The 26,253-nt window shown below is 45.5% G+C and overlaps 1 protein-coding gene across 1 annotated transcript in view; it reads left to right on the top strand.

Annotated features, from left to right (window-relative positions):
- LOC139401370 (microtubule-associated protein 2) overlaps nt 1–26,253 on the top strand; it is an 88,576-nt gene that overhangs the window by 13,776 nt on the left and 48,547 nt on the right. The window contains exon 3 of the mRNA XM_071145672.1: nt 22,362–22,606. Coding sequence (XP_071001773.1) covers nt 22,402–22,606 — 205 coding nt within the window. The 5' untranslated portion in view covers nt 22,362–22,401. The remainder of the gene's footprint in view (nt 1–22,361; nt 22,607–26,253) is intronic.

The following is a 26,253-nucleotide window of genomic DNA, read 5'->3' as shown; positions in this document are numbered from 1 at the left end:
GAATTTCTTCAGCCTCCTGAGGTTGAAGGGGCGCTGCTGCGCCTTCTTCACCACGCTGTCTGTGTGGGTGGACCATTTCAGGTTGTCTGTGATGTGTACGCCGAGGAACTTAAAACTTTCCACGTTGTTGGTAATCAAGCCTACCACTGTAGTGTCGTCTGCAAACTTGACGATTGAGTTGGAGGCGTGCATGGCCTCGCAGTCGTGGGTGAACAGGGAGTACAGGAGGGGGCTGAGAACGCACCCTTGTGGTAGAGGCGTCACCATAGACCCTGGCTTGATCCCGGGCTGTATCACAACCTGCCGTGATTGGGAGTCCCAAAGGACGGCGCACAATTGGCTCAGCGTCGGCCGGGTTATTCCGGGGTAGGCTGTCATTGTAAAATAAGTTTGTTCTTAACCGACTTGCCAAGTTAAATAACATATTTATTTTGTAATTTTTTTAACAACTGTGATGGCCAGGAAAACAGTCTCTGACGGGTTCCCATCCAGCTATACTAATGTGTGCGGAGAGGCCTCAGAGCACTCCCACTTTCCCACACCGAGCAGACTGTAGCAGGGTGACATAGGGCAGCCATACTCCACCTCGATCTCTACCCCCCTCAGTCGTAACTTTGAAGGCCCCGCTTCTCTTTCTCTCTGACCGAGCAAACCAGCTGCCTATGACTATTACACGTGTTTAGTAGATGTTGTTGTGGGTGTAGCTAAATGCTTGTGCTTCTAGTTCCGACAGTGCAGCCATATCTAACAATTTCACAACATATACCCAATTCACACATCTAAGTAAGGGAATGGAATTAAGAATATATAAATATGTGGATGAGCTATGTCAGAGCGGCATAGGCTAAGATGCAATAGATAGTATAAAATACAGTATATACATATGAGATGAGTAATGCCAGATATTTAAACATTATTAAAGTGGCATTATTAAAGTGACTACTGTTCCATTTATTAAGGTGGCCAATGATTTCACGTCTGTATGTAGACAGCAGCCTGTCTGTGCTAGTGATGCTAGTAAAGGTTCAAAATGAACCTTTAATTATGTAACATTGCTCCACCGGTTGAGTATTAGAAAGCATTGTTGTTATTTTTCTTCACAGTCAGAGAGAGAGTGTTTGATCCCTCTGGTTATGTGAGTAAGAGAGAGAGAGAGTGTTTGATCCCTCTGGTTATGTGAGTAAGAGAGAGAGAGAGTGTTTGATCCCTCTGGTTATGTGAGTAAGAGAGAGAGAGAGAGTGTTTGATCCCTCTGGTTATGTGAGTAAGAGAGAGAGAGAGTGTTTGATCCCTCTGGTTATGTGAGTAAGAGAGAGAGAGAGTGTTTGATCCCTCTGGTTATGTGAGTAAGAGAGAGAGAGAGTGTTTGATCCCTCTGGTTATGTGAGTAAGAGAGAGAGAGTGTGTTTGATCCCTCTGGTTATGTGAGTAAGAGAGAGAGAGAGAGTGTTTGATCCCTCTGGTTATGTGAGTAAGAGAGAGAGAGAGAGAGAGAGAGAGAGAGAGAGTGTTTGATCCCTCTGGTTATGTGAGTAAGAGAGAGAGAGAGTGTTTGATCCCTCTGGTTATGTGAGTAAGAGAGAGAGAGAGTGTTTGATCCCTCTGGTTATGTGAGTAAGAGAGAGAGAGAGAGTGTTTGATCCCTCTGGTTATGTGAGTAAGAGAGAGAGAGAGTGTTTGATCCCTCTGGTTATGTGAGTAAGAGAGAGAGAGAGTGTTTGATCCCTCTGGTTATGTGAGTAAGAGAGAGAGAGAGAGAGAGAGAGAGAGAGAGAGAGAGTGTTTGATCCCTCTGGTTATGTGAGTAAGAGAGAGAGAGAGTGTTTGATCCCTCTGGTTATGTGAGTAGAGAGAGAGAGAGAGAGAGAGAGAGAGAGAGAGAGTGTTTGATCCCTCTGGTTATGTGAGTAAGAGAGAGAGAGAGTGTTTGATCCCTCTGGTTATGTGAGTAAGAGAGAGAGAGAGTGTTTGATCCCTCTGGTTATGTGAGCAAGAGAGAGAGAGAGTGTTTGATCCCTCTGGTTATGTGAGTAAGAGAGAGAGAGAGTGTTTGATCCCTCTGGTTATGTGAGCAAGAGAGAGAGAGAGTGTTTGATCCCTCTGGTTATGTGAGTAAGAGAGAGAGAGAGTGTTTGATCCCTCTGGTTATGTGAGTAAGAGAGAGAGAGAGAGTGTTTGATCCCTCTGGTTATGTGAGTAAGAGAGAGAGAGAGAGTGTTTGATCCCTCTGGTTATGTGAGTAAGAGAGAGAGAGAGTGTTTGATCCCTCTGTTTATGTGAGCAAGAGAGAGAGAGAGAGTGTTTGATCCCTCTGGTTATGTGAGTAAGAGAGAGAGAGAGAGTGTTTGATCCCTCTGGTTATGTGAGTAAGAGAGAGAGAGAGTGTTTGATCCCTCTGTTTATGTGAGCAAGAGAGAGAGAGAGTGTTTGATCCCTCTGGTTATGTGAGCAAGAGAGAGAGAGAGTGTTTGATCCCTCTGGTTATGTGAGTAAGAGAGAGAGAGAGTGTTTGATCCCTCTGGTTATGTGAGCAAGAGAGAGAGAGAGTGTTTGATCCCTCTGGTTATGTGAGTAAGAGAGAGAGAGAGTGTTTGATCCCTCTGGTTATGTGAGTAAGAGAGAGAGAGAGTGTTTGATCCCTCTGGTTATGTGAGTAAGAGAGAGAGAGAGTGTTTGATCCCTCTGGTTATGTGAGCAAGAGAGAGAGAGAGTGTTTGATCCCTCTGGTTATGTGAGCAAGAGAGAGAGAGAGTGTTTGATCCCTCTGGTTATGTGAGTAAGAGAGAGAGAGAGTGTTTGATCCCTCTGGTTATGTGAGTAAGAGAGAGAGAGAGTGTTTGATCCCTCTGGTTATGTGAGTAAGAGAGAGAGAGAGTGTTTGATCCCTCTGGTTATGTGAGTAAGAGAGAGAGAGAGAGTGTTTGATCCCTCTGGTTATGTGAGTAAGAGAGAGAGAGAGTGTTTGATCCCTCTGGTTATGTGAGTAAGAGAGAGAGAGAGTGTTTGATCCCTCTGGTTATGTGAGTAAGAGAGAGAGAGAGTGTTTGATCCCTCTGGTTATGTGAGTAAGAGAGAGAGAGTGTGTTTGATCCCTCTGGTTATGTGAGTAAGAGAGAGAGAGAGTGTTTGATCCCTCTGGTTATGTGAGTAAGAGAGAGAGAGAGAGAGAGAGAGAGAGAGAGAGAGAGAGAGAGAGAGAGTGTTTGATCCCTCTGGTTATGTGAGTAAGAGAGAGAGAGAGTGTTTGATCCCTCTGGTTATGTGAGTAAGAGAGAGAGAGAGTGTTTGATCCCTCTGGTTATGTGAGTAAGAGAGAGAGAGAGTGTTTGATCCCTCTGGTTATGTGAGTAAGAGAGAGAGAGAGTGTTTGATCCCTCTGGTTATGTGAGTAAGAGAGAGAGAGAGTGTTTGATCCCTCTGGTTATGTGAGTAAGAGAGAGAGAGAGAGAGAGAGAGAGAGAGAGAGAGAGAGAGAGTGTTTGATCCCTCTGGTTATGTGAGTAAGAGAGAGAGAGAGTGTTTGATCCCTCTGGTTATGTGAGTAAGAGAGAGAGAGAGAGAGAGAGAGAGAGAGAGAGAGAGTGTTTGATCCCTCTGGTTATGTGAGTAAGAGAGAGAGAGAGTGTTTGATCCCTCTGGTTATGTGAGTAAGAGAGAGAGAGAGTGTTTGATCCCTCTGGTTATGTGAGCAAGAGAGAGAGAGAGTGTTTGATCCCTCTGGTTATGTGAGTAAGAGAGAGAGAGAGTGTTTGATCCCTCTGGTTATGTGAGCAAGAGAGAGAGAGAGTGTTTGATCCCTCTGGTTATGTGAGTAAGAGAGAGAGAGAGTGTTTGATCCCTCTGGTTATGTGAGTAAGAGAGAGAGAGAGAGTGTTTGATCCCTCTGGTTATGTGAGTAAGAGAGAGAGAGAGAGTGTTTGATCCCTCTGGTTATGTGAGTAAGAGAGAGAGAGAGTGTTTGATCCCTCTGTTTATGTGAGCAAGAGAGAGAGAGAGAGTGTTTGATCCCTCTGGTTATGTGAGTAAGAGAGAGAGAGAGAGTGTTTGATCCCTCTGGTTATGTGAGTAAGAGAGAGAGAGAGTGTTTGATCCCTCTGTTTATGTGAGTAAGAGAGAGAGAGAGTGTTTGATCCCTCTGGTTATGTGAGTAAGAGAGAGAGAGAGTGTTTGATCCCTCTGGTTATGTGAGTAAGAGAGAGAGAGAGTGTTTGATCCCTCTGGTTATGTGAGTAAGAGAGAGAGAGAGTGTTTGATCCCTCTGGTTATGTGAGTAAGAGAGAGAGAGAGTGTTTGATCCCTCTGGTTATGTGAGTAAGAGAGAGAGAGAGTGTTTGATCCCTCTGGTTATGTGAGTAAGAGAGAGAGAGAGTGTTTGATCCCTCTGGTTATGTGAGTAAGAGAGAGAGAGAGAGAGAGAGAGAGAGAGAGTGTTTGATCCCTCTGGTTATGTGAGTAAGAGAGAGAGAGAGTGTTTGATCCCTCTGGTTATGTGAGTAAGAGAGAGAGAGAGTGTTTGATCCCTCTGGTTATGTGAGCAAGAGAGAGAGAGAGTGTTTGATCCCTCTGGTTATGTGAGTAAGAGAGAGAGAGAGTGTTTGATCCCTCTGGTTATGTGAGCAAGAGAGAGAGAGAGTGTTTGATCCCTCTGGTTATGTGAGTAAGAGAGAGAGAGAGTGTTTGATCCCTCTGGTTATGTGAGTAAGAGAGAGAGAGAGAGTGTTTGATCCCTCTGGTTATGTGAGTAAGAGAGAGAGAGAGAGTGTTTGATCCCTCTGGTTATGTGAGTAAGAGAGAGAGAGAGTGTTTGATCCCTCTGTTTATGTGAGCAAGAGAGAGAGAGAGAGTGTTTGATCCCTCTGGTTATGTGAGTAAGAGAGAGAGAGAGAGTGTTTGATCCCTCTGGTTATGTGAGTAAGAGAGAGAGAGAGTGTTTGATCCCTCTGTTTATGTGAGTAAGAGAGAGAGAGAGTGTTTGATCCCTCTGGTTATGTGAGTAAGAGAGAGAGAGAGTGTTTGATCCCTCTGGTTATGTGAGTAAGAGAGAGAGAGAGTGTTTGATCCCTCTGGTTATGTGAGTAAGAGAGAGAGAGAGTGTTTGATCCCTCTGGTTATGTGAGTAAGAGAGAGAGAGAGTGTTTGATCCCTCTGGTTATGTGAGTAAGAGAGAGAGAGAGTGTTTGATCCCTCTGGTTATGTGAGTAAGAGAGAGAGAGAGTGTTTGATCCCTCTGGTTATGTGAGTAAGAGAGAGAGAGAGAGTGTTTGATCCCTCTGGTTATGTGAGTAAGAGAGAGAGAGAGTGTTTGATCCCTCTGGTTATGTGAGTAAGAGAGAGAGAGAGTGTTTGATCCCTCTGGTTATGTGAGTAAGAGAGAGAGAGAGAGTGTTTGATCCCTCTGGTTATGTGAGTAGAGAGAGAGAGAGAGAGAGAGAGAGAGAGAGAGAGAGAGAGAGAGAGAGAGTGTGTTTGATCCCTCTGGTTATGTGAGTAAGAGAGAGAGAGAGGGTTTGATCCCTCTGGTTATGTGAGCAAGAAAGAGAGAGAGTGTTTGATCCCTCTGGTTATGTGAGCAAGAGAGAGAGAGAGTGTTTGATCCCTCTGGTTATGTGAGCAAGAGAGAGAGAGAGTGTTTGATCCCTCTGGTTATGTGAGTAAGAGAGAGAGAGAGTGTTTGATCCCTCTGGTTATGTGAGTAAGAGAGAGAGAGAGTGTTTGATCCCTCTGGTTATGTGAGTAAGAGAGAGAGAGAGTGTTTGATCCCTCTGGTTATGTGAGTAAGAGAGAGAGAGAGTGTTTGATCCCTCTGGTTATGTGAGTAAGAGAGAGAGAGAGTGTTTGATCCCTCTGGTTATGTGAGCAAGAGAGAGAGAGAGTGTTTGATCCCTCTGGTTATGTGAGCAAGAGAGAGAGAGAGTGTTTGATCCCTCTGGTTATGTGAGCAAGAGAGAGAGAGAGTGTTTGATCCCTCTGGTTATGTGAGCAAGAGAGAGAGAGAGTGTTTGATCCCTCTGGTTATGTGAGTAAGAGAGAGAGAGAGTGTTTGATCCCTCTGGTTATGTGAGCAAGAGAGAGAGAGAGTGTTTGATCCCTCTGGTTATGTGAGTAAGAGAGAGAGAGAGTGTTTGATCCCTCTGGTTATGTGAGTAAGAGAGAGAGAGAGTGTTTGATCCCTCTGGTTATGTGAGTAAGAGAGAGAGAGAGTGTTTGATCCCTCTGGTTATGTGAGCAAGAGAGAGAGAGAGTGTTTGATCCCTCTGGTTATGTGAGCAAGAGAGAGAGAGAGTGTTTGATCCCTCTGGTTATGTGAGTAAGAGAGAGAGAGAGTGTTTGATCCCTCTGGTTATGTGAGTAAGAGAGAGAGAGAGTGTTTGATCCCTCTGGTTATGTGAGTAAGAGAGAGAGAGAGTGTTTGATCCCTCTGGTTATGTGAGTAAGAGAGAGAGAGAGAGTGTTTGATCCCTCTGGTTATGTGAGTAAGAGAGAGAGAGAGTGTTTGATCCCTCTGGTTATGTGAGTAAGAGAGAGAGAGAGTGTTTGATCCCTCTGGTTATGTGAGCAAGAGAGAGAGAGAGTGTTTGATCCCTCTGGTTATGTGAGTAAGAGAGAGAGAGAGAGTACAGAGGCAGGGAGGAGTGGTCGGAGGGAGCCAGGAATGCAGGGAGGGGGTAGAGTGTAGAGAAAGAGAATGAGTGAGAAGGGGGAAGGGTAGGAGAGAGAAGAGAGAGAGAGAGAGAGAGAGAGTGGGGGGGGGGGGGGGACAATTATGACAGGAATTCTACAGTGGTGACAAAGGGACAATACGTTTCTGTGGCCCTCTTTTACTGTGCGGGGCCCTCCAAGTCTGAGACAGGGGAAATGAGATGCTGATACCAGGGCCTCTCCTGCAGGAGTATACAGGCAGGGAGGTCCCTCCATACCTACTATGTGATGCTAAATGCTACAGATCGACAGGCAGACAGACAGACAGACAGACAGACAGACAGACAGACAGACAGGCCCTCTCTAGTCTGTGATGCTGCTTCTAACTGCTACTAGAAAAAAAGGACAACAGGTTAGAAAAAATAGTCAAAGCCATTCATTTTATAGGGAGCTGTTCCCTTTATTTACTATGGGGATCTTTGCGTCGATTTACATCAACAATTTGTTTACTTCTATGTGTGTGAAGATGGTGAAATCAATGAATGAATCAGTTGTCTTACTGGCAGCCTTACCTCACTATGCCCTCACTGCCCACCATCCTATTGTAGTATCCACATAGAGGATCTGAGCACCCTATGCCCCCTTATGTTCCTTCTCTGGGCTCCCTGTCTCATGCATTGAGCCAGCTGTGAGTGGATAACCCTGCAATGCAGCAGCCTGGTGACTCACACAGGCTGAGACACACTGAGACACACAGAGAGACACACACACACTGAGAAACACACACACTGAGACACACGCTGAGACACACTGAGACACCCACTGAAACACGCACTGAATCGCACTGAGACACACTGAGAGAGAGGTAGGGAGAGAGGGAGGGAGAGAGGGATGCAGAGAGGGATGCAGGCAGAGAGGCGGGGATGCAGAGAGGGAGGCAGGCAGAAAGGGAGACAGAGAGGCAGGGAGAGAGGGAGGCAGGCAGACAGAGAGGAATGCAGAGAGGGAGGGAGACAGGCAGGCAGAGAGGCAGGCAGAGAGGCAGGCAGGCAGGCAGAGAGGGATGCAGGCAGAGAGGCAGGCAGAGAGGGATGCAGGCAGGCAGAGAGAGCGGGATGCAGGGAGGGAGCACAGGAGGCTGCTGAGGAGAGAACGGCTCATAATAATGGCCGGAACGTAGAAAATGGAATGGCATCAAACACCTTGTTCCAGAGTGACAAAGTGGTCTAAGGCACAGCATCTCAGTGCTAGAGGTGTCACTACAAACACCCTGGTTCAAATCCAGGCTGTATCACAATCAGCCGTGATTGGGAGTCCCATTGGGCGGAGCACAATTGGCCCAGCATCGTCAGGGATTGGCTGGTGTCGGCCGTCATTGTTCTTAGCTGACTTAGTTAAGTTAAGCCTAGTTAAATAAACATTTAAAATACATGGATTTGAAACCATTCCACGGATTCCTCTCCAGTCATTACCACAAGCCCATCCTCCCCAATTAAGGTGCCACCAACCTCCTGTGGCAGGTAGGGAGGCATGAATGGGGAAAGAATAGGGTTTTGGAATAAACTCTGAAAATAAGGTCTGAGATTAACACAGGCATTTGATATACGGTTTGTTCAGTGATATAATATCAGTCAGTTAACATCACCTTTATGAATTAGGAAGTCTGTATGTGCGTTGCGTTTTCTTTATTACAATAAATGCTTCAAAATTCGCAAAAAGTCCTGGAACAAAACTAGTAAGATCTACTAAGCCTGTGTTTACCACAGACCTTATTTTCGGCGTTTATCCAAAAACCCTACAAAAGTTCCATTCATTTTCTCATGGGCTTTGTTCAACGAACCATGGCGGACTTAGTGCCAACAAAAAGACGGCATTATTATCACTCTCTATATTATATGTGACTGAGCTTAGCTCTAAAATGACGACCACCCCATGTTAATTTCCACCCCTTCCCTGGTCAGTTGGTGCAATTGTTGGAGGCAGGTAGCCTAGCGCTTAAGAGTGTTGGGCCAGTACCCAAAAAGTCTCTGGTTTGAATCCCTGTGCAGACTAGGTGAAAAATCTGTCGAAGTGCTGTAACCTCTTAATTTTAGCCTAAAATGACATACCCAAATCTAACTGCCTGTAACTCAGGCCCTGAAGCAAGGGTATGCATATTCTTGGTCCCATTTGAAAGGAAACACTTGGAAGTTTGTGGAAATGTTAAAGGAATGTAGGAGAATATAACACAATAGATTTGGTAAACGGTAATACAAAGAAAAAACCCCACTTATTTTGTATTATTTTGTACCATCTTTGAAATGCAAGAGAAAGGCCATAATGAATTATTCTAGCCCAGCTGCAATTTAGCAGTATATGAGCAAAGTTTTAGACTGATCCAATGAACCATTGCATTTCTGTTCAAACTGTTGTGTCAAGACTGCCCAAATGTGTTTAATTTGTTTTATTAATAACTGTTCATGTTCAAAACTGTGCACTCTCCTCAAACAATAGCATGGCATTATTTCACTATAATAGGTTCTGTAAATTTGACAGTGCAGTTAGATTTACAAGAATTTAAGCTTTCTGCCAAAGTCAGGTATGTCAATGCCCTGGGAAATGTTCTTGTTAGTTACAACCTCATGCTAATGCATTAGCCTATGTTAGCTCAACCAGTTTTAAGTTTTAAGTTTTAAGCAACGCACTTAACCCTAATTGCTCCTGTAAGTTTCTCTGGATAAGAGCATCTGCTAAATAACTAAATTATCAAATGTAAAATGTTGTTACCAGCCTGGCAATTCCCAAATGGCACCCTATAGTGTACTACTTTTGACCTGTAGACCATTTGGCTGCAACAACAAAAAACGCAACATGTAAAGTAATGTTACCGCCTCCCGGGTGGCGCAGTGGTTAAGGGCGCTGTACTGCAGCGCCAGCTGTGCCATCAGAGTCCTGGGTTCGCGCCCAGGCTCTGTCGTAACCGGCCGCGACCGGGAGGTCCGTGGGGCGACGCACAATTGGCCTAGCGTCGCCCGGGTTAGGGAGGACTTGGTCGGTAGGGGTGTCCTTGTCTCATCGCGCACCAGCGACTCCTGTGGCGGGCTGGGCGCAGTGTACGCTAGCCAAGGTGGCCGGGTGCACGGTGTTTCCTCCGGCGCATTGGTGCGGCTGGCTTCCGGGTTGGATGTGCGCTGTGTTAAAGAAGCAGCGGCTTGGTTGGGTTGTGTATCGGAGGACGCATGACTTTCAACCTTCGTCTCTCCCGAGCCCGTACGGGAGTTGTAGCGATGAGACAAGATAGTAGCTACTACAACAATTGGATACTACGAAATTGGGGAGAAAAAGGGGTAAAATTCAAAAAAAAAAAAAGGTAATGTTACCATGTTTCATGAGCTGAAAAAATGTGTTTACATCCGTGTTAGTGAGCATTTCTCCTTTGCCAAGATATTACATCCACCTGACAGGTGTGGCATATCAAGACGCTGATTAAACAGCAGGATCATAAGGTGCACCTTATGCTGTGGACAATAAAAGGCCACTCTAAAATGTGCAGTCACACAACACAACTCAATGCAATTGCCATGCTGACTGTAGGAATGTCCACCAGAGCTGTTGCAAGATAATTCTAATGTTCAACGTTGTTCTAAAGAATTTGTCAGTACGTCCAACCGGCCTCACAACTGCAGAATACGTGTAACCATACCAGCCCAAGACCTCCACATCCAGCTTCTTCACCTGCGGGATCGTCTGAGACCAGCCACTTCGGACAGCTAATGAAACTGTGGGCTTTGGAATCTCTTCAAACTGTCAGAAACTGTCTCAGGGAAGCTGATCTGCGTGCCTGTCATCCTCACCAGGGTCTTGACCTGACTGCAGTATGGCGTTGTGGGCAAATGCTCACCTTCGATGGCCGCTGGCACGCTGGAGAAGTGTACTCTTCCCAGATGAATCCCGGTTTCAACCATACACGATGTCTGCCACCTGGCGTAGTGTGGGCTAGTTTCCTGATGTCAACATTGTGAACAGAATGCCCCATGTTGGCGGTGGGGTTATGGTATGGGCAGTTATAAACTACAGACAATGAACACAATTGCATTTTATCTATGACAATTGTAATGCACTGAGATACTATGACGAGATCCTGAGTTCCACTGTTGTGCCATTCATCACCTCATGTTTCAGCATACAAATGTATGGCCCCATGTCACAAGGATCTGTACACAATTCCTGGAAGCTGAAAATGTCCCAGTTCTTTAATGGTCTGCACACCAGACATGTCCGCTATTGAGCACGTTTGGGATGCTCTGGATCAACATACAGCGTATTCCATTTTCAGCCAATATCCAGCAACTTGTCACAGCCATTGAAGAGGAGTGGGACAACCTTCCGCAGGCCATAATTAGCAGGACCTCTACACCAAGAAGTGTCAGATGAAGGCCCTACCCCAGTCATAGACTGTTCTCTCTACTACCACATGGCAAGCGGTACCGGAGTGCCAAGTCTAGGACAAAAAGTATTCTCAACAGTTTTTACACCCAAGCTGTAAGACTCCTGAACAGGTAATGAAATGGCTACCCGGACTATTTGCATTGTGTCCCGCCACCCACCAACCCTTTTTTTACTACTGCTACTCTCTGTTCATCATATATGCATAATCACTTTAACCATATCTACATGTACAGTACATACTACCTCAATCAGCCTGACTAACCGGTGTCTGTATGTAGCCTCGCTACTTTTACAGCCTCGCTACTTTATATAGCCTGTCTTTTTACTGTTGTTTTATTTCTTTACCTACCTATTGTTCACCTAATACCTTTTTTGCACTATTGGTTAGGGCCTGTAAGCACGTCACTGTAAGGTTGTATTCAGAGCACGTGACAAATAAACTGATTTGATTTGATTTGGAATTCTATGCTAGGGAGAAGTGTTGTGCTGCATTGGGCAAATGGTGGTCACACCAGATACAGACTGCTTTTCTGATCTGGTTATCTGTGACCAACAGATGCATATGTGCATTCTGAGTCATGTGAAATCCATAGATTAGGGCCAAATGTATTTATTTCTATTGACTGATTTCCTTATATGAACTGTAACTCAGTAAAATCTTTGAAATTGTTGCATTCTGCGTTTATACTTTTGTTCAGTATTAGATGTGTGTCCTGGATTTGGCTGCGACTGAGAGACAATTGAACTGACTTGGTATCTATAAACTAGGTGATGTTGATGTCATATCCCAGATATCACTTTTTCATAAAATGTATGCCTTTAATTCCAGGTAAATATAGTTTTATCAACATGTTTGTCTTTAATTGGGGAGATTTGATAGTGATACAGTGGGGAGAACAAGTATTTGATACACTGGCGATTTTGCAGGTTTTCCTACTTACAAAGCATGTAGAGGTCTGTAATTTTTATCATAGGTACACTTCAACTGTGAGAGACAGAATCTAAAACAAAAATCCAGAAAATCACATTGTATGATTTTTAAGTAATTAATTTGCATTTTATTGCATGACATAAGTATTTGATCACCTACCAACCAGTAAGAATTCTGGCTCTCACAGACCTGTTAGTTTTTCTTTAAGAAGCCCTCCTGTTCTCCACTCATTACCTGTATTAACTGCACCTGTTTGAACTCGTTACCTGTATAAAAGACAACTGTCCACACACTCAATCAAACAGACTCCAACCTCTCCACAATGGCCAAGACCAGAGAGCTGTGTAAGGACATCAGAGATACAATTGTAGACCTGCACAAGGCTGGGATGGGCTACAGGACAATAGGCAAGCAGCTTGGTGAGAAGGCAACAACTGTTGGCGCAATTATTAGAAAATGGAAGAAGTTCAAGATGACGGTCAATCACCCTCGGTCTGGGGCTCCATGCAAGATCTCACCTCGTGGGGCATCAATGATCATGAGGAAGGTGAGGGATCAGCCCAGAACTACACGACAGGACCTGGTCAATGACCTGAAGAGAGCTGGGACCACAGTCTCAAAGAAAACCATTAGTAACACACTACGCCGTCATGGAATAAAATCCTGCAGCGCACGCAAGGTCCCCCTGCTCAAGCCAGCGCATGTCCAGGCCCGTCTGAAGTTTGCCAATGACCATCTGGATGATCCAGAGGAGGAATGGGAGAAGGTCATGTGGTCTGATGAGACAGAAATAGAGCTTTTTGGTCTAAACTCCACTCGCCGTGTTTGGAGGAAGAAGAAGGATGAGTACAACCCCAAGAACACCATCCCAACCGTGAAGCATGACGGTGGAAGCATCATTCTTTGGGGATGCTTTTCTGCAAAGGGGACAGGACGACTGCACCGTATTGAGGGGAGGATGGATGGGGCCATATATCACGAGATCTTGGCCAACAACCTCCTTCCCTCAGTAAGAGCATTGGAGATGGGTCGTGGCTGGGTCTTCCAGCATGACAACGACCCGACACACACAGCCAGAGCAACTAAGGAGTGGCTCCATAAGAAGCATCTCAAGGTTCTGGAGTGGCCTAGCCAGTCTCCAGACCTGAACCCAATAGAAAATATTTGGAGGGAGCTGAAAGTCCGTATTGCGCAGCGAAAGTCCCGAAACCTGAAGGTCTGTATGGAGGAGTGGGCCAAAATCCCTGCTGCAGTGTGTGCAAACCTGGTCAAGAACTACAGGAAACGTATGATCTCTGTAATTGCAAACAAAGGTTTCTGTACCAAACAACCTCACAGTTGAAGTGTACCTATGATAAAAATTACAGACCTCTACATGCTTTGTAAGTAGGAAAACCTGCAAAATCGCCAGTGTATCAAATACTTGTTCTCCCCACTGTATATATAAGATTGAAGCACCCTCTATATTTCGGTGTCTATATCTGCTCTTCCTCTCTCTCCTCACCTAAAAGCACATTGAGTTCCAGTGGTTGTCATATTTAGTTCATCTCCCTTTATAACAGTACTGGCAGGCAGCAGGCATACTCTAGGGAGGTAGACTGAACAACCCAGTTTCTATTATCCAGACAGAGAGGTGGGTAAAAAATGGGTGGAGAGGCATGAGAAGGGTGAGGATGGGTAGCCGTGTCCGATGTGGAATCTACATACTGCTTCAGATACCCGATCCCCCCCCCTTTCCACTAGATGTCCTTCTTGCCATCCAGGCTCTGAAAATCGTATCATATTATCTCTGTGGGACTGGATAGAGGGAAAACCCTGGCCTCCATATTCATTCCCTCTACCCCAGTGTTGTAGAGAAGGATCAGTCCACTAGAGGATGCTGTTTCAGCCAGATGGACTCAGCAACACTCCCCTCATGGGCCACCAAAACCACATGCTCTTTAATCCGCCCTGTGGGGCTCCAGGAATCTGAACTCCAAGCCTTCCGTCCTTATCCCACGTCCCTGTCACAAACACTCCAATGCTGGCTACGGTCTGAGGCTGTCTGGGTATTTCTGGAAGTCTGCCACCGGCACAGCTCAAAGTGACCTTCGCAGCAGACCAGGCAGACAGAGAGAGAGAGAGAGAGAGAGACTTTAGAATTGTTGTATTTCTTTAATGATACATCTTCATTTCATTTCATTAAAACCTCAACCCCCCCACTCCCCTTTAAAAAAACAAATATCCCTTGAGCTGCATACTCACCGTGCCTTCTACCCCACGATACAAAACAACACCAAACATAACAATAACCAAAGCCTCACCATTTCTACAACCTTATATCCAACCCATCTTCCCCATCTGTACAGACGGCCCCCCCGACACACCATATCTCCTGAAACATCTCCACACTTTTTTATCATTTTATATGGCTGGGTTGTGGAAGATAGGCTCCTCCCACACCCACAGCCCAGGCTCCCCATCCCCTTCCCGTATGGGCCTTAGCAGCTGCCAGGCCCTCAGCACTGCAGAGTAAAAATCAGAGAGACCTGCTGTACTCAGCCTCTCCAGCGTCATGAGGAACAGCTGCAGGTCCAACCCTAATCCGCCAGCTCTCCCTCATCCCTCCAGCCGACATCAGTATGGTACAGCAGTCTCTGCTCCACCTTTAGGCAGAATGCAGCCACCCTGCTCTCCAGTTCCACCAGGCCCTGTTCTCCTTCGTGGACGGAAATACAACACTGTCGCCCTCACTCAGTCCACCAGCTTGCGTTGCAGGTCTGGGGGGTTGAGGACAGCCAGTTTATGCCACAGCACCCAACAGCCTATTGCTGTGATTCCTGGACATGTAAAACGAGTCGGGCTGCACTCACCCTAGCCCCAAAGACTTTCACCCATGTATACTGTTTTGTGTTGGGATGTCTAGTTCTTTAAACATCCACTAGGTCAATTAATGATGTCCCTTATCACCCCCACCGTCCACCAGCGTCTCCTCAGGCTCTACCTGTGAGAAAAAACCCTGTTATTAATTTCTGCTTTTACTACAAGCACTCTACCGCTACACACCTCCTTTGAGGAACACATTTCTATGGCCAGACCCGGTGCAAAAAGAAGAGAGAGAGTCTGCTTTACGGTCTGTCTAACAAAAGTGCTGGGATGAAGGGTTGAATGATGACGGAGGGTCTTCTTTGTGGAGGTTCATGTTGTTCTAGTCATAAACAAGGAGAGATGTATAACCCTGGTGGGATACATGCGAGTGACCATGTCTGCGTCACTATTCCCTATATTGTGCACTTTTGACCAAAGCCCTATGGCCTTTTATGCATGTTGGTACGTGCACTAATTGGGACACACCCAATATCTTTATATCCAGCAAGGGAAGATGTGATCAGACACACCCAATGCTGCATTTGTGAGAGTTTGATAAAGGGCCTGAAATCAGTCCGATACAACAACACCCTAAGCAGAGTTTTAATCTTGCAGTATAGTCTTTGACCGCATCTTCCCACCACGGTCATGAAGAGATGGGCCGGCCCATATTAACAAAGCATCTCAGAGTACGAGTGCTTTAAAATACTAAACTGATCCTAGAACATCACTCCTACTCTGGGACATTTTGTGAATACAGGCCCATGTCTTTGGTTGGAAGATACTGTCTGGTGTCTGGTGAGGGTGTAGAGTAGGGCTTTTCCTAGCCATAATATGGCTGTGGCCGCCATTACTGTGGATAGTATGTGTGTGTGTCATCCCAGCAAACATTACCCCATTGGACCCATGTGGTTCTTTCGTGGGCAAGGTGAACAGGGGCTGTTTCACACCAAGCCCACACCAGCCAAACACGTGTTAACCCAGACCAATCCCACACCAGCCAAACACGGGCTAACCCAGACCAATCCCACACCAGCCAAACACGGGCTAACCCAGACCAATCCCACACCAGCCAAACACGGGCTAACCCAGACCAGCCAAACACGGACTAACCCAGACCAATCCCACACCAGCCAAACACGGGCTAACCCAGACCAATCCCACACCAGCCAAACATGGCCTAACCCAGACCAATCCCACATCAGCCAAACACGGGCTAACCCAGACCAATCCCACACCAGCCAAACACGGGCTAACCCAGACCAATCCCACACCAGCCAAACACGGGCTAACCCAGACCAATCCCACACCAGCCAAACATGGGCTAACACAGACCAAGCCCACACCAGCCAAACACAGGCTAACACAGACCTAGCCCACACCAGCCAAACGCGGGCTAACCCAGACCAAGCCCACACCAGCCAAACACGGGCTAACCCAGACCAAGCCCACACCAGCCAAACGCGTGCTAACCCAGACCAAGCCCACATCAGCCCGACACCGGCTAGCCCACAACAAGCCTACACCAGCCCAGCACAGGCTAGCCAACACCAGCCCACACCAAGCCCAACACGGTCTAGCCCACACCAAGCCCAGCACAGACTAGCCCACAACAAGCCCATGATGGGCCAGCCTACACCAAGCCCAACACGGTCCAGCTCACACCAAGCCCAACACAGGCTAGCCCACACCAAGCCCAAAATGGGCTAGCCCCCAACAATCCCAGCACAGACTAGCCCACACCAAGCCCAGCTACTTCATAATGTAGAGAAGGGTGCTCATTTGAATATTTGGGGGTGTGGTTTGCAAATACCGTAATTCATGTTGTTAAGTTTTTTTTTAATAATACAAGATAAAAATGTGCTTACACAATTCAAACCAATGCAGATTCGGAACTTTTCGGAACTAAGAATAATATTTATTTTAGATAGAACCTTATAGGGTTGTGGGTTCGATTCTCACGGGGACCAGTATGAAAAGTAGGAAAATGCATGTACTCACGATGGTAAGTTGCTCTGGATAAGAGCGCATGTTAAATAACTAAAATATCAATATAAAATGAAATCAAGGCGATGTTTTAACTTAATGCTCAGAGACTTGTGTATGTCTGCTCATCAAATCACATTTTATTGGCCACATACACATACAGTATTTAGCAGATGTTATTGCGGGTGGAGCGAAATGCTTGTGTTCCTAACCAATAGTGCAGTAGTATCTAACAATTCACAACAATACACACAAATCTAAAAGTAAAATAAATATATTATTATTATTATATTAGATTGAGCAATGTCGGAGTGGCATTGACTAAAATACAATAGAATAGAATACAGTATATACATACGAGATGAGTAAAGCAGTATGTAAACCTTATTAAAGTGACTAACTACTGTTCCATTATTAAAGTGGCCATTGATTCCAAGTCTATGTATATAGGGCAGCAGCCTCTAAGGTGCAGGGTTGCGTAACCGGGTGGAAACCAGTTAGTGATGGCTATTTAACAGTCTGATGGCCTAGAGATAGAAGCTGTTTTTCAGTCTCTCGGTCCTGGCTTTGATGCATCTGTACTGACCTCGCTTTCTGGATGATAGTGGGGTGAACAGGCCGTGGCTCGGGTGGTTGATGTCCTTGATGATCTTTTTGGCCTCTCTGTGACCGGGTGCTGTAGGTGTCCTGGAGGGCAGGTAGTTTGCCCCCGGTGATGCGTTGGGCAGACCGCACTACCCTCTTGTGAGCCCTGCGGTTGTGGGTGGTGCAGTTGCCGTACCAGGTGGTGATACAGCCCGACAGGATGCTCTCAATTGTACATCTGTAAAGGTTTGTGAGGGTTTTAACGTCTCACTGAATGTTTTGTTGACAATCAGTGAGACGTAATTTTCCTGGCACCGCTCTTCCAGGGCCCTCACCTCCTCCCAGTAGGCTGTCTCGTCATTGTTGGTAATCAGGCCTACTACTGTTATGTCTTCTACAAACTTGTTGATTAAGTTGGAGGCGTGCGTGGCCACCCAGTCACTGTTGAACAGGGAGTACAGGAGGGGGCTGAGCACACACAACACCTCAGTTTCATACCTTCACCACCTGGGGGCGGCCTGTCAGGAAGTCCAAGAGCCAGTTGCACAGGGCAGGGTTCAGACCCAGGGCCCCGAGCTTAATGATGAGCTTGGATGGTGCTATGGTGTTGAATGCTGAGCTGTAGTCAATTAACAGCATTCTTTCATAGGTACTCCTCTTTTCCAGAAGGGATAGGGCAGTGTGCAGTGAGATGTCGATTGCATTTGTTGTAGATCTATTGGGGCAGTAAGCAAATTGATGTGGGTCTAGGGTGTCAGGTAAGGTAGAGGTGATATGATCCTTAACTAACCTCTCAAAGCACTTCATGATGACAGAAGTGAGTGCTACGGGGTGAGAGTAATTTAGTTCAGTTACCTTTGCTTTCTTGGGTACAGGAACAATGTTGGACATCTTGAGGGGTGGGGACAGCAGACTGGGTATCGAGAGATTGAATATATCTGTAAACACTCCAGCCAGCTGGTCAGCACATGCTCTGAGGACGCAGCTAGGGATGCTGTCTGGGTCGGCAGCCTTGCGAGGGTTAACACGCTTAAATATATTACTCAGGTCATCCAAGGAGAAGGAGAGCCCACAGTCCTTGGTAGCGGGCCGCATCGGTGGCACTGGGTTTTCCTCAAAGTGGGCGAAGAAGGTGTTTAGCTTGTCCGGAAACAAGACTTCGGTGTCCGCAACGTGGCTGGTTTTCCCTTTGTAATCTGTGATTGTCTGTAGATCCTGCCACTTCCGTCTCGTGTCTGAGCCGTTGAATTGCGACTCCACTCTGTCTCTGTACTGACGTTTTGCCAGTTTGATTGCCTTACGGCGGGAATAACTACACTGTTTGTATTCAGCCATATTCTAAGTCATCTTGCCATGGTTAAATGCAGTGGTTCGTGCTTTCAGTTTTGTGTGAATGCTGCCATTTATCCACGGTTTCTGGTTTGGGTAGATTTTAATAGTCACAGTGGGTACAACATCTCCTATACACTTCTTAAAACCTCTTACTTCTACCCCCTCCTTTTTCGAACATTCTGTTAAAAATCGCGCAACTTTTCAGCGTCCTGCTACTCATGCCAGGAATATAGTATATGCATATGATTAGTATGTGTGGATAGAAAACACTCTGAAGTTTCTAAAACTGGTTAAATCACGGCTGTGACTATAACAGATCGTGTGTTTCATTGAAAAACGCAAGAAAAACTGCTCTCTGAAAGCTAAAAATAATTTCCATAAGTCACTTTCATGGGTTGTTAAAAGAGGACAAAATTTAATATCGACCTGCATGCAATTCATACAAATTCCACACGATGTCGCCATTGTCGTCATTTTCAATTGAATTTTTTGTTGGAAAATCCAACTATCTGGCTTCCGTTTCTTCCAGTCTCCACCAGGACGCTGTAAATGTGGACATTGGCAGCCATTGATTTGCAGACGAGGAGCTATTGAATATACATCGCCCTGTAATCATTTTGATAGATTATAAACGTTTACTAATACCTAAAGTTGGATTACAAAAGGATTTCGAAGTGTTTTGTGAAAGTTTATCGTCGACTTTTTTAATTTTAAAAAATGACGCAGCGTTTAAAAACGATGTTTTTTTCTGAATGACACAGCTTCCATAGAAAGCTATTTTGGGTATATATGGACCAATTTAAACGAAAAAAAGACCCAATAGTGATGTTTATGGGGCATATAGGAGTGCCAAGAAAGAAGCTTGTCAAAGGTAATGAATGTTTTATATTTTATTTCTGCGTTTTGTGCTGCGTCGGATAAGCAGAGTCTTTGTTTACGTCGCATTCAGGCATTTTGAGGTGGTGCATGCTATCAGATAATACCTTCTCATGCTTTCGCCGAAAAGCATTTTAAAAATCTGACTTGTTGGCTAGGTTCACAACGAGTGTAGCTTTAATTCAATACCCTGCTTGTGAATTTGATCAAGGTTTGAGTTTTAACGAGTACATTTAGCATTTAGCGTAGCGCATTTGCATTTCCAGGTGCCTACTTGAGACATATGCGTCTCAAGTAGCATCAAGAAGTTAATGAACTCAGTCACCACATCCGTGTATTCTTCAATGTTATTCTCAGAGGCTACATGGAACATTTCCCAGTCCGTGTGATCAAAACAATCTTAAAGCATGGATTCCGATTAGTCAGACCAGCATTGAATAGACCTTAGCACGGGTACTTCCTGTTTGAATTTCTGCCTATAGGAAGATGCCGCAGAATGGAGTCTTGATCAGATTTGCCGAAGGGATGGCGGGGGAGGGCCTTGTAGGCATTTCGAAAAGTTGAGTAGCAGTGGTCCAATGTTTTTACAGAGCGAGGACTACAGTCAATGTGTAGTTAGAACTTCGGTAGCGTTTTGCTCAAAATTGCTTTGATTCAATAAATCCAGCCTCAGGATATGTGGTTTCCAGTTTTCATAAAGTCCAGTGTAGTTCTTTGAGAGACATCAAGGTATCGGCTTGAGGGAGAATATGCACGGCTGTGACTATAACCGAAGATCATTTTATTTTAAGGTACTACGGTCGGCATTTGATTGTGAGGTATTCTAGTTCAGGTGAACAAAAGCACTTGAGTTTCTGTATGTTATCACAATCACACCATGAGGAGCTAATCATGAAACATACCTTCTTTCTTCTTTATTCCTGTCTGTGCATTGTACTGAGAACCCAGCTGGCTGTATGGACGGGGACAGTATATCCCGAGAGAGCCATGTTTCCATGTAACAGAATATGTTACAATCCCTGATGTCTTTCTGGAAGGAGATCCTCGCCCTGAGCTCTGCTACTTTATTATCTAGAGACTGAACATTAGTGAGTAATATACTCAGAAGCGGTGGATGGTGTGCACGCCTCCTGTGTCGAACTAGAAGTCCACTCCGATTACCTCTTCTCCTTCTCCGCCGGCAGTGTTTTGGAGCAGCCTCTGAAATAAGTTAAATTGCCCTGGGGGGTACTGTATGAACAAAGGATCCAATTCGGGAAAGTCGTATTCCTGGTCTTAATGCTGGTGTGTTACCGCTGCTCCTATATCCAAAGTTTATTTCCGGCTGTATGTAATAACACACAAAAAAAAAAAAAAAATCCTGCAAAGTTGCTTAGGAGCTAGAAGCAGAGCTGCCATTTTGCCATCTTTACGCCAACAGATATATCATTTTGATGCTTACCCAGGCTGGTCTGTTCTGGAGTCAGTCACTACTATTCTGTCGATGGAATAGCAGTGGTTGGACTAAATGGCACTGTGGGGCTGGCTGTGTTGTATACTGTAAGCTGTAAGCACCGTACTGAAACAAGGCATCGGTCTTTGGTTCCATTATCTAGTGCTTTGCTTTGCCCACCAAGCTCCTGGCCTGTGATTGGCTGAATCGATATCCTCTCTGTTGCTGTTTATTATATTTTTTATCCCTTGTTGCCCGTGGGCGATCTTACTCTCAGTGGGGCACCGTGTCGATGAGGCTGCTGTGCTCTGAGCTCAGAGAGCTGGCTGTACTCTTGGGCACACACACACTCACTCAATGAGCAGGAGGGCATTATCCTCTGTCCTTTGACCCCTACAACAGATTTACTGTGAACATATCTATTTCCTCCCTGTGATTGGTTCACAATATTGCATGCTGCTTTATACTCCTATTGACAAATTACAATTTCTTGTGTGTATGTCTGTGTGCATGCCGCATGTGTGTGTATGTGGGTCATATATATTTCACTGGGTTGTACGGAGGTGCTATGGTTGACAGCAGCTCCATAAAGTCCTATTGATTTCTCAGAGAGGGCTGAGGCTCTATTTCATGTCAGTGGTGCAGCTAGCTGTGAATCAGAACAGGATGACACCAAGGCAGGCAGCAGCAGCCGAGACCTTCAGTGTCTGTGTAACTCAATCACAGCCCTGAGTATGAGTGTGGAGAGAGAGAGAGAGAGAGAGAGAGAGGGAGAAAGAGAGAGAGAGAGAGCTGCCCTGTGATCTGATGTCCATAAACCAGCACTCCAGTCTGTCTATAGATGAGGGGGGTGATTCGTGACCCGAGGCGAAACAGTGTTTTGAATTTGAATGATGTCCTTTGGTTTTCCTCCACCCCATCAATACCTTCTGTTTCCCTACCAAAGTGTTTATAGCCATTATGTGCCACCATTATTATAAAGACAGTGACATGACCATGCTATCACAGTGTCTTTTCATACCCCATCTAAGGAACACATTTGTATAGTCTCTTCTCCCTGCCAAACTGTTAATAGCCATTGTGCCATAACACCTAAAAAACGGCTGTGGCGATTCTAGTGTTAGTAGCCATTATGCCACCACTATTATTTGCCATGACATGACCATATACTCACACTGCAGCTCACCCTGTGCTCCAACCCCTCTGTGGGTGTGTGTCTCAAGGGGGTTGGAGAAAAAGCTGATAGATTCATCTCTCTGTACAGTGACAATAGAAAATAAAGTAATACGCTCCTTCTTCTCCCAGCCAAAAGGAAAGACCTCCCTGGCCGCCACTGACCCCCATCATGGCAGACAGTCGCCAACCTGAGGACAGCCACCCCCATTGGGACACGTCAGGGGCACAGGACCCCTCTCCCCCCCCAGCCCACGGGGCTAACGGCTACCCCCCCTCATACAGGGCGTGCCAGCCAGGGACGGCCCATGGAGCAGCACCCCCCTCCTACACCTCCAGAGAGAACTGCTTCAATGGAGACCATGCAGTTACGGCTGGTAAGGACACCTGATATTAGAGACTCAGGGACAGAGCTTTTATAACTACTGTATTATACCCACATACTTCATCTGTATTGACCAGTATTGTCAAAACTGTGTGTGTGTATACAATGTGGTCGAGTAGTACCTGTCAATTAGAACACACACACACACATACACGCACACACACACACACACAGGGGTTGGTCATTCTGTTTGGTTGGTCTTTCTGAGTGTGTGTGCGTGTGTGGGTCCAGCAGGCACTAAGCGGGCCCCTACCTCTCACTGTGTGGGAGGAACAGTGAACATTGAAGCACCCTTAGTAGATTCATTATCCATTATTACTGTGGCAATTAAGGGTGAAAATCTCTGTTTTCCCAGAGCGAGACACACACACAAACACACACACCCCTCTCCACACACACTGACTATACCCCACTCCGTTCCCTCCTCTTGTTGCCATGGCAGCGGCTCCTCTACAATTTAGTTTGCCAAAGCTCTATTGTTTTGTCTATTGTCCCTGCAATCTTTCTGCCTTTACATTTATATTTCTGCTGACACACAGAACCTACCACTACCTACTACCTCCACTTTCCACCATTTACAGAACCGAAACCCATTCAACAACTCTGCCAGGAGTCGTATTAACCTCCTGTACCTCTATTTTAACTGCAGTATGTTGCCAGGACCAGACCTTTCATGTCTATTATTCATTTAGACAGCATCAGTCACCTAGCCTGTTAGATTGAATACCATGCACTGTTGAAGACCAGTCTTGCCATACTATTGGTCAAGAAGAAGCAGTAAGGAAGTCAGCCAAAGAGTATCTTCTGTTTTATCACCACAAGTACACTGTACCCTGTGGGATGAGCTCCATTAGTATCTAGCCTGGATAGTGTGGCCAGTGCTCCATTAGTCTGTTTCAAACATTGCCTAGAGCATCTGTTAATCTATGTCCATTTACAATTTTGTTGACATTTAATTCCCACACTCTGTAGCGATGGAACGTATTATTACAACTGTCTTTCAAAGACATTGACTTTTAGCGAGGTCACTGAAGCCGTTGTACTATTATGTGTTGTCTAAATGCCAAGTGCCTTCTATGGTCTTCAGGTAAGTGTTCGGCATATAAAGAATAGGATGTATGTAAATGTACATTTTTTTCACAGAGATTTGAATCCTTTTACTTATGCAAACACATAATCCAGCTACACCCAACCATTACAGAACACTGCATGACACAATGACATTTTGCTGTGTTATGTATTATGTTAAAAATATACATATATTTCACCTTTATTTAACCAGGTAGGCCAGTTGAGAACAAGTTCTCATTTACAACTGCAGTGCGACACAAACAACAACACAGAGTTACACATGGAATACAGTCTCCAACTTCAGTGATTTTTGCAATTCGTTCCAGTCATTGGCAGCAGAGAACTGGAAGGAAAGGCGGCCAAAGCAGGTGTTGGCTTTGGGGATGACCAGTGAGATATACCTGCTGGAGCGCGTGCTACGGGTGGGTGCTGCTATGGTGACCAGTGAGCTGAGATAAGGCGAGGCTTTACCTAGCAGTGACCTGTAGATGACCTGGTGCCAGTGGGTCTGGCGACGAATATGTAGCGGGGGTGTGGGAGGTGGAACAAAAGAGGTATCTGAGGAATGTTGAGTGGGACTAGGGGCTTCGCAGTAAACTAAAACAATGATAACTCTCCTAAACAACAGTATACAAGGCATATTGACATTAGAGAGAGACATAAAGCGAGGCATAAAGCAATCACAGGTGTTGATTGGGAGAGCTAGCTAAGTGAGGCGGGTTGCCGGAAGGTATATTTAATTTAAAAAATTCAAAATTGAAAAAGAGATTGAAAATATATTGAAATACATACAAAAAAAGATTCAAAAAATACATTTACACGGGGAGAACGACAAACAGCGTCTGCACTGCGAACCCATCTTGGATCACTAAGATCCATGAACGTGCAAAACACTATGTCAGTGAGTGCTGATGAGAGGAAAGACATTGGCTAATTAACATCTCACTTCTGATGTTGTTTTAGCATCTCACTTCTGATGTTGTTTTAGCATCTCACTTCTGATGTTGTTTTAGCATCTCACTTCTGATGTTGTTTTAGCATTTTACAGCTTCTCTCATGCTGCTTGTTAAGGAAGGCAGCGGGCAGCAGTATTACCCTGTTAGGAGGCCTGCTGTGTCCACTGGATAAGTGAGATGTGTAGTTTGAATACCTGCCACATTGCTAGTCATCCAATGTAGTATGCTGTGAACATTTACAGACTTTCACATCTGTATAACACTTCAACACAAACTGTAATGTTATTTCAATATTGACTATACTGTTAGTAACCACCAACGTTATCTGTGTATTGGGCTTTAGGATGTTGTTAACTGATATTTGACTCTGTTGTTTTGACTCTTGTCTGTTGGGGTGGTTTTGGTTTTATTTTCAAGTGGTTGTGGAGGACACAGTTGTCATGGTTTTCTTGAGCTTCACCATGTACAGAGGTACAGTTATTCAGTCAGTTAGTCAGTCAGTACCTTTGGCAGCATCATGTTGGGGATGGGTGTGGCAGCTGAGCTCTCAGACATTGAGAGAGAGGGGAGATGAGGGGAGGGACTGAGGATGGGAACAGAGCAACCAAAGCTCAGAATTAGACCGGGCCCAGACCACTTAGGCTGTGTGTTGCTGTGGCAACAGCTCTGTTCCCTTCACACAGAGTTTTGGCGGTGGTATCTCGCCGGCTGTCTCTCTCTCTCTCTCTCGCTCTCTCTCTGCCCTCCCTCTCTCTCTCTCTCTCTCTCTCTCTCTCTCTCTCTCTCTCTTTCTCCCCTCTCCACCCTGCGGTGAGGTGCAATCCTGCGTTTGGCAGTGTGTCTGACTCTGTGGCTGCCGCAGGTCTCTACTCAAGGGGAGTCTGTTTTCGCTTTGCTCTACTGGTCTAGTCTTGTCTGACCAGTACAGGTAATAAAATAACCTTTTTCTGTCCTGGTAGTGTAGCTCAGTACAGCATTGTCTGCATGCCTGGGGGGACTGTAGTTGTGGCTTTGGATTAGAATATAACTGTTCTTCTCTTTTATACTGGGGTTTTATTGACATATAATGTACCATATTTTTATTTGTTCATGTTTTTTATTTATTTATTAATGTGTTAAGGCCAATGAGACAAACTTGGTAAGAGAAGTAAGAGCTGTCACTGTGAATGGTTTTTGACTCAACATCATTCTGTAGGGAAGGGCTGAAACAAGACTGAAGAAGACAGCTATCATTCGAATTAGAGTAGACAGTAGATGAGTTTATTGCTGTGTGTGTGTGTGTGTGTGTGTGTGTGTGTGTGTGTGTGTGTGTGTGTGTGTGTGTGTGTGTGTGTGTGTGTGTGTGTGTGTGTGTGTGTGTGTGTGTGTGTGTGTGTGTGTGTGTGTGTGTGTGTGTGTGTGTGTGTGTGTGTGTGTGGTTTGTGTCTGTCAGCTAGTAAACTGCTGTTTCACTGGAATGAACCCAACGACCTGGTGCTGCTGTGTGTGCATGTGTGTTGGAGGTGTGTGTGAGCATGTGTGTGTGAGCATGTGTGTTGGAGGTGTGTGTGTGCATGTGTGTTGGAGGTGTGTGTGAGCATGTGTCGTCGTATGCCTTTGAGGCAGAATTTGA

Source organism: Oncorhynchus clarkii, chromosome 3 (genome assembly GCF_045791955.1).
Source record: "Oncorhynchus clarkii lewisi isolate Uvic-CL-2024 chromosome 3, UVic_Ocla_1.0, whole genome shotgun sequence".
NCBI lineage: Eukaryota > Metazoa > Chordata > Actinopteri > Salmoniformes > Salmonidae > Oncorhynchus > Oncorhynchus clarkii.
Note: the sequence above shows the minus strand (reverse complement) of the source record. Positions and strands in the feature narration are given on the sequence as shown.